At 33.3% G+C, this 13,425-nt stretch overlaps 1 protein-coding gene across 1 annotated transcript in view; it reads left to right on the top strand.

Moving 5' to 3' along the window:
* The window catches only part of LOC118745764 (calsyntenin-1-like), a 152,991-nt gene that overhangs the window by 46,483 nt on the left and 93,083 nt on the right, over window positions 1-13,425 (top strand). The window contains 3 exon segments of the mRNA XM_036479417.1: window positions 10,656-10,950; window positions 11,081-11,299; window positions 11,302-11,804. Coding sequence (XP_036335310.1) covers window positions 10,797-10,950; window positions 11,081-11,299; window positions 11,302-11,804 — 876 coding nt within the window. The 5' untranslated portion in view covers window positions 10,656-10,796.

The raw sequence follows: 13,425 nt of genomic DNA, 5'->3' as shown, positions 1-13,425 counted from the left end.
GTCAGTTGAAACAGGGTGAACATGCTAAAATAACAAAGTTTTCCTAAAGCCGATTGGTTACTTCTTTATTTTATATGAATGGCCCCGTTTTTTGTCAATCTACCAAAACCTGCCTTTTACATGTCTATAATTGACTAAAACTTAAAGCCTTCTCTAAAGCGCTGGATATACTTGCATTGTGCTGCAGCGCATAACATGAGTACTGCCACATATCGAATCTGTTTAATGAGCTTTGCATACGAACGATTATCCTACGCAGCGCATGACAGGGCATGGCCGCTAAGTCTGGAGAATTTTGATTTTTCGCTATGTGACATTTTCAAAGAGAGATGCCACTCTCATTGCTCTCATTAGTCTGTTCCAGTACCCATCAGATTTACAGGAATTACTGAGAAGTCGTCCTTGTACACACATTGGGGCATATTTATATCCGAAAAAAAGTCAATTATAAAGTTAGTTACCGCCATTTCATTGAAAATTATGACAAAAAGCAGCAACTAACTTTAGTGTCGACTTCATTTAAGCTATGAATAAGCATTCTTCAGTTATGTTTTCCTAATTAAATGCTCGAGTACTGGAACAGACTAACTGATTACACTGAACAGCTGATTCTGGGAAATTATGCGCTCTATGCCGGGAATAATTACACCACTGCTTCACCCTGCCCTGCACTTGCAATGTAAGTATAACCAGCGCTTAAGCTTAAAGATTTATTTTAACCAGAAATCAATTTTATCCATCAAATCAAAGCTCGCTTTTTAATCACCCCGTTTACACAGGCAAATCTCAGATTATTAGCCGTCAAATTTGTTGTGCTTGTTATTCTCACATCTCAAGGAAAAGTTATGCTTCTTCTCTGTGCCACCGTGATCACGTTTTTCCGCTATATAAAGCAATATAAATATATTTTAACTTAACATTTTATTAAAAATACCTTTACAAACCTCTTTTCCTTGCTAGCGTCCATTTTTGTTTACTTCTACATTTGGCATTTCTCCTCTTCTTCGCAAAAACAATCGATAAAACTAGGATGGACACCGAAAAGTTATCGGTTAAGAGATTATTTTATAATTACAGATTAGCAAGGGACGAATTTTATATGGCTAATCTCTTTTTCTAACTACAGATTAGGGTGTTAAGCTCGAAAATGAGGATAATCTACTTACATGTGAACCTAGTATTACGACTATAACTACGGGCCTTTATTTTTATGTTTTTTGTATTTCACATGGCACGCTTTGATTTAGAAGAAAAAAATTAGAACAGTTAGAACGCAAATGTTTTTGCTCTAATCCTACTACCTACAACCTTAACCTATTTAAATAATTGTTTGAGAGTCGTATCAAATTATACAGGTCACAAATCAAAGCATCCGTGATAGAACAAAATTCGATTCAAAATTTCTTTTTGAGATTATGGCATTCGGTAGTATGTTCGCTTTTTCAATTCAAATTATATTGGAGAGAAAACAGCTATCATTTTATATCCCTCGATTATATCCCCGTGATTTATTTACAAGTTATTTATTGAATGTTGCTCTGGTAACACCACCTTTTATGAATTCGCCAATTTTTATCCTACATGAGTAAAAACTATCTGATATTCTTTCTCTTAAAAACTGTACCAACTTCTAACATTTTTGGTATGTAAAATCTACCACTATTAATTTTTTCGAAGTCCGTGCACTGGCCAGATGCGGTGATTTAATCAGTACATATGCTAATTTTTTATTGTACTGATTTTTAACCCTAGAATGGTAAACATAGCCTGTGAGGAGCAACAATTTTTTGTTTTTGCGATTGTGCCAACTCAGTTAAGTGTTCTATAAGCTTGTGGGCTGTACGTGTTTTGTTCAGCTCCATTACGTTGCCGAAATATTCATACGTGTGTCGCTTATGTGGCGATGTTTACCAATAAAGGTATTTTTGTTTTGGATAGGAAATTTTTTCTAAGCCATAGAAATGATATTCTTTTTTAATATGTTAATTTGATCTCAAATCTATAAGCAAAAGAAACTTTACAAAAATATCTCCAACGGAAATATTTTTTTTTGCAAACGGTTCTGCATACCACCCATTAAAAAATGTGATCTACTAATATGACTGTAACAAATTTTAAATATTAAAAAAATAAAATTTTTTTACTAATTTGTGTTACAAAATATATAGTAAGTACGCATTTGCTTTTGTTGGAATCAAATTTTTTTTATAAAGGTGAAATGTTCGTTGTTTATAAAGGTAGCCTCATAGGCGATGTTTACCATTAAAGGGCTAAAAAATATGTTTACCATTCTAGGGTTAAGAACCCGAAATCAGTGCGCAAAATCTAGTGATTCTTTGAGTTTGTACGGATTTTATTACTGTTTTTATATTTAATAAATGTTTTTATGAATTGGTATAATTGACATTTACTTGACATGTTAAAAAAAGGGGGTTTTGATCACTCCTACTTGTGAGAAGATTGAAAGCAATTTATTGAACGTGTAAATGCAGCGTTAATTAAATTTAAATAATTTTTCAAAAGGTGTAAGCTTGCAATTTTTCGTAAAATGTACGAAAATGCGATCACTGAATCCGAATTTCTACGAAAGTATGCACTAAAAGTGTATGCTTCGTTCGTAGCTATTCGTATTGATAGCCGCGTCAGAATGGGTACTTTGCGTACGTTCCGCTCAAGGATGAAGCTGACAGTTGAGTAGACTATGTGTGTTTGCATAGAGAGCGTCAGATTGGCAACCCTTTCGTCGACGGACCCAACGAACGTCGGCCAACACTCACCTTTTGACGCACGTAGGTCCGTCACTGCTGACAGTTGTATAACCTTGCGTTTACACAAGTCAAGACAATTGAGAATATGTATTAATTGTCCCATTGTTTGAGTTAAGTAGGCGTCCACACAATAAACTGTCTTCGAAAAGCCAAAGACAGTGACGAAGACATCAAGAGAAGTGTGAATATATACCCTCTAAAAAGTGCATGTAAAACTACTACTGAAAAGTGTTTATTTTTCAACCAGAATCTGTTCAAGTATACGCACAAGATGTTCAAGATTTGATTTTGAACAAGAGTTGTTTAACATATACACATGAAATGTTTAAAATTACAAACATTTTGAAATTAAAAATATATTTTTTACAAATAATAAATACTAAGTGCCAGGGGCGCACGCAGGAATATATTTTTGGGGGGGAAAGGGTTTATACTTCTAAACATATATCATCAGCAAATACTGAAAATTCGCTATTTAAAATACCTTTATGAAAGTTTTATTTACAGTATGAAATAAATAAATAAACTTTTTAAAGTATCATCAATTGCATTTTATTTACATATGTAGCCGGCTTCAAAAAAGGGGAGGTTATCAATTCTTCGGAGTATTTTTACTTCTTTTATTTATTCCACCGCATAACTTTGCACCGCGTGAACCGATTCCAATAATAATTTTTTTTACCGGAAAGATGGTACCTTAAGGGTCGTCCCGTAATTTGGTTTAGATCCGATCATTTAATCATGAAAAAATTACGGGTAAAGATGTACTCAACTTTCAAAAGTAATACAAAATTTTACAAAAGAATTTTAATATCAATAAATTAAATAATTTCACGAAATTTTTACACTTTTTTATTAATTTTCGTCGATTTCTGGCTTCTCATTTTTTAATAATTCGAATAACGAAAATTTAACTGAACTTGTATTTTTATCATGTAGCTCATTTTGGTGGATCGAATTCGAAGTTAGCAAATTAAATCTTCGAATGCTTATTAAGTACATATCAGAGATACACTTTATTAGGCTGTAAAGTGTAAAAAGCAACAGTAAGTGAGTATGCATTGCATATTTTAGGACAATGTTTTCATTCGCAGTTAAACTTTAAAGAGCTCTCAAGAAAAAAAGAAAAATTCTTACAAAATGACGCACAAGAAATGGAACAGAAAATTTTTTCTTTCAAAATTTCTTATATCATAATAAATTTAGCCCCAAAACCCACCCCTTGTGTGCGCTACGTGACAAATTTGATATGTAAAAGTAAACAGACATTGTTTAATTTTGCACACACTAACACTTTATGTGTAAACTGTGAAAATGTGAACAATAAATGTTTAAAACTTAAAAAAAAAAACAATTAGAAATTTGTTCTACGCCACACATATGATAAGTAAAAGTAAGCAAGCAGTGTTTAAATTTGCATTCATTAAGAGAGGAAACCGGTTACCTATCTTAATATGCGCAAATTTAAACAAAAATTTTTTAGAGTGTAAGTAAAAAAGTGTCAATGTTTTGCTTTTGTATCTGCAAAATTGACTTGTCTATACCCCAAGTACGCGACCATATGTAACAGCTAATTTTTATTTGCAGACGCAACACCTTCATTGTGGCTTCTCTCTACGTTACGTACGCCACTTCCTTCGCACACTTTTCCGTTATTGACATACAAGTACCCATTCTGACGGGCCTATCAGTGATAGCATCTTCGTAGAAAGTTCGGACTACGACGGATTCAGTGATAGCCCGTTCCAGGTACTTCACGATTTGCAGGATTTACAGGAAAAGCTGTTTTCGCCATAATAATAAACCTTATGCAAATCGCGAAGCATCTGGAAGAGACTTAATATTTCGAACTGAGGACGACTATTTACTGCTGCTTTTGGGCTTCTTGTGCAATGTAAAATGTATGTAAAAATTGGTAAAGGTGCAAACTACCGGCAATTGGATATGGTATATGTACTTTTACTTTGATTTTTGATGTTCGACCAACAGTAATTTTACTTCCACAAACTCATTTAGCACTATTCAAATTCATCCGTAATCGGAAATTCGTTTAGCGAAAATTCGGTTTATTCTTTTAAGTCAACATTTGAATGTGAACTTTTTATATAATAAGCACACCGATTAAATATGTTTTAAATTTGTAGTTTAAAATATGCAAATAAATTCTGACTCGAGCCCTTCTATTCAAATTGAACGCATGGCCGACGACTGGAATTTAAGTGTGCTCTGCCCAATCCACAAGAAAGGCCATCCAGCCATACGCACCAACTACCGCGGGATAAGCCTTCTAAGCATAGGCTACAAGGCCTTTTCGAGTGTATTGTGTGAAAGACTGAAGCCCACCGTCAACGAAATGATTGGACCTTATCAGTGTGGTTTTAGACCTGGTAAATCCACCATAGATCAAATAGATACCAAATAAATTTCAAAAAAGCATTCTGAAAGCATACAATTCATTTATTTAGGATTAAAGGTACCCACACACCTACGCGATTCTGTCGGTGCAAATCTGCCGACAATGCCGACCATAGTTTTGAATGAGGAACCACAACTTATACGATTTTGCTGCAGCGATTTATTCGAACATTCACAGTTCTTCTTTTGGTTGGGCCGAAATCGCAGACTGCCGCGTTTTGAGAGTGAAAAAGGTCAATAGAAGGATTTTACAATATTAAAACAAAATTGAACGTAAGAAAACAAAACATATTTGATGTAGAAAAGTTAAGACTTTTATTTTGTTGAAAAATAATTTTTGTTTGTCTATAAATTGACAGTTTTTGCTGCGATAAAATCGCACAGATGTGTGCGTACTTGCATTTTCGAAGCAGTAACGTCTGTAGCATCAAAAACGGGGCGGATTCGTTGCGACAGAATCGCATAGGTGTGTGGAAGCCTTAAAGGTACTGGAATTTAAGTGCCTTAAAGGTATCGCTGCAGCAAAATCGTACAAGTGTGTGGTTCCTCATTTAAAACAATGGTCGGCATTGTTGTAATTTTTATCGGAACAGATTCGCACCGACAGAATCGCTTAAATGTTTCGAAAACAAAACATTTATGTACATACATATGTACATATATGTACTTTGTAGATTTTTAAAACAAACGAGATATAAATAAATGTAGGTACAGTATTAGGCACAGAGATGAGGTCATTTAACATTTTTTGGTTGTATGAATTATATACATACATATGTCCATGTTATGTACCAATAAGTTTAATTCCATAAAACTAAATTTAAATCATTTAATTACACATGCAAATATTTAACAGCTGACCACACAATGTGCGGGTCATTTTTGTTTACAAGTTCCTTGCTTAACATTTTGCTATTGATACTGTCAATCTTAAGTATATTTCTTAGTTTAGTTTTTATCAAAGAAAGCGTTGAAAATTTGCGTACTACAGCCGTAGAGCTATGTGGTAATGAAATTATATTAAAAACAAAATTGGCGAGCTATTTTCATTCATTCCATTTTTAATAGAATAAACTTTCTCCTAGAACATACAGTCAGTCAATAAAGTTTAGGTACAGCGAATTTTTTACAGTATGGGCAACTATTTTTTAAATATTTTATTTTTCGCTAATTTTTTATAAAAATATGGTTAATTCTACAACAAAACCCCTAAAATTCAAAATTCCAAACCTTGTGCAAAATTAAAGAAAATTCTGCAAAATTTCATTCAAATATTGCACTTTTTATTTACGCTCTCTAGAAAAAAGCTGAGTATGCAGTTTTTTAGCCCATTCAATTTTAGTATAATAAAGTGCAAGTATGAGGAAGCTAGGACTTACCATTGATTTTTGGGGAATTTTTTTGTTGAAGGTTTAATAGTTGCCCATATTTTAAAAAATTCGCTGTACCTAAACTTTATTGACTGACTGTATCAATATCCAGATCGGTGGAAAAATCAAGCTCACTTTGCTCAGTAAATTCCACTGTGTGGTTATTATATCAGGATCGCAATCTATGAGATGGGGAAACTTAACAAGAGAAATAAAATTGGTAAATCTTCTTTAGAAACTACCTAAGCTGGTGTCATTATTTGTAAAGATTTATATCTTCGCGATTGAAATGAAAACTTAAATTTATTTGGTCCAAAAACTCTATGTAAAACTTTAATATATTGGTTTTAGCTTCAAGGATTCCAGAACAATTGACATTACTTTTCATAAACATCTCAATTTTCGTTCCAACAAAAATGTTAGATATTTTAAAATGATAATTTTAATTTTTTAAATCAACATTAATATGTTACTGATCGCATTTTTTTAATAAAGTTACTCAAAATTAAGAGATAATGTGCTTTGATAGTTGCTTATAAGTATGGCAAACGAGAGCTTTCAGCTTGGAACTCTTTGTTAAGATTGTTAATTATAGGGAAAAAACGATAGAAAAAAATGCATTTGGTTTTGTAACACATTCCTTCTGCCAGGTCTGCAGATCGCATACCGTTTACTTCATAAAAGTAAGAAATGAAATATCGTGTTTGAGATATGCCGAAGATTTTGTGGGGTTTTACCATGTATCCTCTTTGGACCGTGGGAAAAGAAATTATATATGTTGCGGCACAGTGTCTCAATGCTTATCGGCAATTTTTTACAAGCGTAGCTTGAGCAAAGGTGAAGTGAGTGGCATGCGCACTTTACATATCATTACATTATCTGGCTACCCCAACTGGGTCAGACCTTCTGCTTTTTAATTATTTAAGCATCGATTCTCTTTATAACTACGTGGCATATATCTGCGGGAAATCCCTATTGAAGGATCTTACCAGTGTTGCCGTTTTAGCCCTTTGGTGGCTAGATTTAGCTACCACATACTTTTTTTGGCCACGTAAATTTGAAATTGCCCCTAGCCCTTTTTTTAGCCCTTTGGAGAATTTATTCATACATGGCGTGAAAAAGTTTTATATGCTTAATTTGATCTCTTTTTTCATTTATGTAAGATATGAATTTTTAAACTAAGAAAGACTGATATACATATATACATATATGTATGGTATGTTCCTTACGTTTTTATACATAAATACTATAAAATAGTTAAGGCTGTTCACTTATCTATTAGCGATTTAACTATAGTTTAATATATATAAGTTTACGGCCCTTAATATGCTTAGGGCCGGTTACTCAATGTCTGGTTAACACTAATCTGCGGTTAAACATCGTTATCGACGTCTACGACTCCATGCATACAACAGGGAGTCGGTAACGTCGATAACTATGTTTAACCGGGGATTAGCGTTAACCAGACATTGAGTAACCGGCCCTTAATTTGTTAAATGGCCCATCATGTCGATTGACTGTGTATGTTCTTGTGGTGTGATTGAACCAGCTGCTGGTGCGATTTCAAAAACTATTTTGAGTGGTGAAATTAGCTCAATTTACTATGTAAAAAGTATTTTGGCTGAAATTTCCTGCACTTTATGAGTCAAAGCAGTGTTTGTGGAAGATTAAGTTCGCGATATTGCAGTTGTGAATTAAAAAAAAAAACCAATGTTTAACAAAATGGTAGGAAAATTGTGAAATTTCGGCTCTAATCATTTTGATCTTTCCTCGACCTCATTTGTAAAGAAATAAATATTGTACCAGCATGCTGGTACAATCACTTGATGGTACAATCACTTGATGGAGCCAGCAAGCTGGTGTCGTATATTTCCCCTTTTATACAAAAAGGTTTAGCTTTTTACCCAGTGTTCATTGTTTTTCTATACCATTACTTATTCAAAATGTTTGTGTGTATACTTATATATCGTCGCTCGAATAAAGAAACAGTGTAAATGCCACATACACTATTATTCGATAATTGCACCATTGGATAGACAATCCTTTAATCTATTAGAAAAATCTTTAGTTTTCTTAAATATCTCTTTGGCTCACTAATTTATTCCCGAAAAACGAAATTGCATTTGTATGGTTTGTAATGGTTTATAAAAACTTCCAATTCGTTTTTCTCAAAACTATACTTTTCATGTTACACTATTTCATTATTCCAGCGACGATATGTATATGTTAGTAAAAAATTTTAGCTACCATTTTTAGCCACAACGACTTTTTTTAGCTCTTTTTTAGCCCTTTTTTTAAAGGAATTTGGCTACCACTAAATTTGATTCGCGGCAACACTGGATCTTACCCTTTGACTTTAAATAGCAAAAGATGGGGACGTAGAGGGAAAATTTCGCCGCAGAAGTATTCAACGTATCCAACGTATATAATAATAATAGATTTGGGCTTACACAATATGTTAGTATTTGGCCGAGCTTCTGCTCCGATTTGTGGCGCGAGCCTTGATTTTGCCACAAAAAGGGGAGGGACCTACACATTTACGCCGAATCCAAACGGCGATTGTATTTTCATGAGAACCTGGTTTTCATGGCAGAAATACACTTGGAGGTTTGCCATTGCCTGCCGAGATGCGACCGCTATTAGCAAAAACTTTTTCTTTTATTATATTTCTTTGTTAGTCGGAAAATAGGCTCGATCCTTGGCCCTGCCGGATGGTAGTGCGTACTTCTAACCACTACAGCACAGCAGCCGCCAAACCCTATAAAAAAAAAATGGATCGATAAGTAAACAAAATTACTGTTTTTTTTGAAAGACCACCATATAACATCAAACGCAAATCACGAAAATGTGGTTTAAAATTAAAGTGCACACTTTCTTTTTTTATGCCTAGTATTTTTTTTTTAAGATTGGTCCACAAAAAACATAAAAGAAATAAATCCAAGTGTTTTAAGCACAGAAAACAAAAGCAATATTATTAAAAGGACAATGTTCTCTTTGACGTCAAAGATCAAGCAGAAGTGGGAACTTGTATGGTTACGGTGACCATATTTATGGGAGCCGAATACGGGACAAAAAATAATTTTGCAAATTTTTTCTACAGAAAATTACAGATCTTAAAGCCTAAGATCCTAGACATACTGCCCCTGAAACAGCATCCTTATAGTAACATCTCAAATTTGTAGGATATTTTTACCCAGAAAATATTTTTTTTTAAATTCGGTAAATTTTAGTATAATAAAGTGTAATTTTGATATCGCTAAGACTTTTTTGGCAATTTTTTTGTTGACGGTGTTACGCAGTTTTTCATAAAAAGTAAGTATCTATGTTCGGCAATTTTTTTAAAGGAGAAGCACTTTCCACTTGCTTATTATTATAGTCAATGTTAATGAGCTTCAAAACTACAAACCTTTTTTTCCTAAGATTCTAATTAAAAAGTTTGAGGTTTTGGTGAAACATTGCAGAATAAATTTTTATAGTTTTTTGCACAAAGTCGGAAATTTGGATTTATATGGTTTTTGTTAGGAAAAGAACTTTAATTTCATAAAAAAATAATAAACAATAAAATATATAAACTAAAGAAAAATAGCCAAACCTGGCTAAAATTTCGGGTCCTTATTTATATTTTGGTCACTTATGTATTCCTCGATACGAATCACAGGCATTCAGTTTAGAAAATAATAGCTGTTTATGGATAAAATTACGATCATATACCAACATCACTTAAAGCTGGTTCATAGGCAAGCAATTTTAATGAGCTGTTAAGGAGTCAAAATAACGAACACCGAATACGGGACAAATACAGGACATTAAAAGAAATACAGAACATTTGGCGTCCGGTATAAAATAAATAAATTACCAGGACAATGGGTCAAAAAAGAGGACTGTCCCGTATAATACAGGAGGGATGGTCACCGTATGTATGGTTAAGGTTTTGAGTACCTGAAATTCATGCTCCATTTTAAAATTACCATACATTTAAGTCCGTTTTTTAAATTAGCAGAAACTTATGCCTAAGTTAAAAAATGCCCAAATATTTATGTTAAATTTTTGAATATCCAGCAATGTGCAACTTTAAAATGCTTTTCTCTTTTGATACTTTCAGTGACTTCACGGTACGGCGAAACGTCAGATAAAGCCAAAAGAAAAGTTTTGAATCTCGATTGTGGAAATACATCTACTATTTAATAACTGTGCATGCATATATTTATAATTGCGTTTTTGAAAGAAGAAGTTAAAAAACAAAATGTTGATTAGAATGTATACCACTCAACTGATACTGGCGGCTTGTCTGCTATTATTCTATGGTTTGGCGAGAGCGACCGATTCATCTCCAGCATCACTCAAATATCAAATAAGCTCATCCAGTGAAAATGATGACTATTACCTGTCACAAAAAGGTATGCCAAAATAAGAGGTTTGCAGAAGTTCAAAGTTAAGGAGTTATAAAAAGCAGTTTATTAAACAACAAAAAAAATCTTCCTAAATCCCAAAATGATATATTAAATTTCACTATTTTTCACTGTTTAGAAAATGTTTTAGAGAAGTCCTATCATGGCTTGATACGTGAGAATGAGACTTTAGTTGAAATAACTCCGCTCATCAAAGTCGATGAGGAGAAAATTTGTAATTTTCGCATTTTGAAAAAACCATATCATGAAATACCTTTTCAGGTACGTGTTTTCCCTAATAAATCGGTTTCTCACAATAACAGCTCTCACCCTAATAATAACTCTCCGAATGTCACTTTTAGATTGAATTGGTCAATAACTTAGGCATACTAAAGGCTCGTCGAACATTAAATTGTGAGAAGCGAAAGAGTTATCACTTTGAGATAATGGCAATTTTTTGCGATTGGACGCACTCTGCCACGGCCAATGTGCATATAACGGTTATAGATATAAATGAATACGCACCGACATTCCTGCAGCCATCGTACGTTACTGAAGTCGATGAAGGACGTCTGTACAAAGAGATTATACGCGTCGAGGCTACCGATAAGGATTGCACGCCACTATTCGGAGATGTTTGCAAATACGAAATCCTCAACAATGATCAGCCCTTTATAATTGACAATGAGGGTTCCATCAAGAATACCGAACCTTTGTCGCACAAAGTCTCGCATAACCACATTCTATCGGTGGTTGCTTACGATTGTGCCATGAAGGAGTCTGCGCCAATTATGGTGAGCATTAAAGTACGTCGCGTTTGTGAGGCGAGATTCCTAGGCATTCCTGAACGTATCGACTATACGGTAAGTTTAAAAATGCACAACAAAAATTGTACTTGAAGCATGATACAAAAAAGAGGGTAGGGAGGATAATAAAATTGTTTGAAGTTTCATAAATTGTGAGTATTATCAACGGCCTTGCCACTTTGATAATATTAAAACAATAAATCGGAGTATTTTCCTTCCCATATTTATATCAATGTAATAATATGTCAAATCAAAAACCATTATCAGTGCTTGGTATTTTTTTTATTTATGAATGGGACATAACTTGAGCGTATGTGTACTATGTATACATAAAAAAAAATGTTGATTGAGACTAACAATTTGTATTACAAGGAAGCGTGGCAACCCTGATAGAAAATATTTTCTGACCAAAGTTCTCAACAATACCTCTCATTTGATACCCATATTGCGATGTTTTATATAAATTGTGTAGAATCGAAAATAAGTGGCAACCTTACACTATTATCCTAAGACATAACATTTTGCGTATAGGGATAGCATTGTTTAAGAACCTTCTCTTGGTACCTATGAATAGTAATATTTTACCTTTTTTTTCTAAACAAACAATTAAATAAATATGCGATGCAAAATAGGTAGCAACTTTATTAAAAATATTGTTGAAGTAGGGATCTTTAAAATACCTTCCATTTGATACCCATATTATGATGTTTTAATTAATTTGTAAATAATTTCGAATAGGTGGCACCCGTATACGACTCTTCTCGGAGATACTGCCTATTCAGATCACCTTAAAATCCAAAACACACCTGTATACAAAATTTCATCAAAATCGTTAGAGCCGTTTCGGAGAACCCTATGGATATATATATATTAGACTGTCCCAAGAATATATGGAAAAAAACTTGTTTGCAAATTTTGATATGCATACCCTCTATATTTTTGCTTTTTAGCCTAAATAGCATATATATGAAGTTTTATGGCCGTAGGCTAACGATAACCCGTGCCGACTTTTAGTTGAAGTTTTACTTGGTAACTTGAACTAAGGCTGCCAAATCGTCCATGAAAACTTTGGAAATGCAATAAATTCGAAATGTTTCCCATATTTGAACGCATTTCTAGTAAATCTGCATCTTTAAATTTTTAATAGGACGACAGGATTTCTCCCAAGGACATCGAAAAAATTAATTAATCGAAAAGTATAGCGGCTTTTTAACGGTGCATTACAAGGCTGCAAAACGATATGTTTTCTAGTCGAATAATTTGTGTATGTCCTGAAGGATTGCAATTGTAGAACATTTTTTAATAGGTGTGACAGGGCGTATGTTGAACGTTAAATTATTAAATTCAACTTGTATTACAAATTTTTTTCCTCATTTAAAAAAATACCTTTCATAATTATAAATAATCAAAATAAATCGTTTTAGTCTTTGACATGTCCTCTCGGGTTGATATAATGGTTGGACTTCCGTATGACATAAAAAACTTTACTGATTTACAACAGTTAAACAGCCTGAAGGCACATATAAACTAAGAAAGCATATGATTTGGTTTATTCAATATTTTGTAAGGCATTTTTTTTAAGAAAAAGGAATGTAGTAGAAAAGTTGAATTTAATAATTTTGTATTCATCATGATAAAACAACCGAGCTCTTAGGAGTTCAATTAGAAAGAGCTTCTT

This window comes from Rhagoletis pomonella, unplaced genomic scaffold, assembly GCF_013731165.1.
Source record: "Rhagoletis pomonella isolate Grant_MI unplaced genomic scaffold, Rhpom_1.0 Rhpom_scaffold_00009, whole genome shotgun sequence".
Taxonomy (NCBI): Eukaryota; Metazoa; Arthropoda; class Insecta; order Diptera; family Tephritidae; genus Rhagoletis; species Rhagoletis pomonella.
This window is presented reverse-complemented; position numbering and strand designations above follow the sequence as displayed.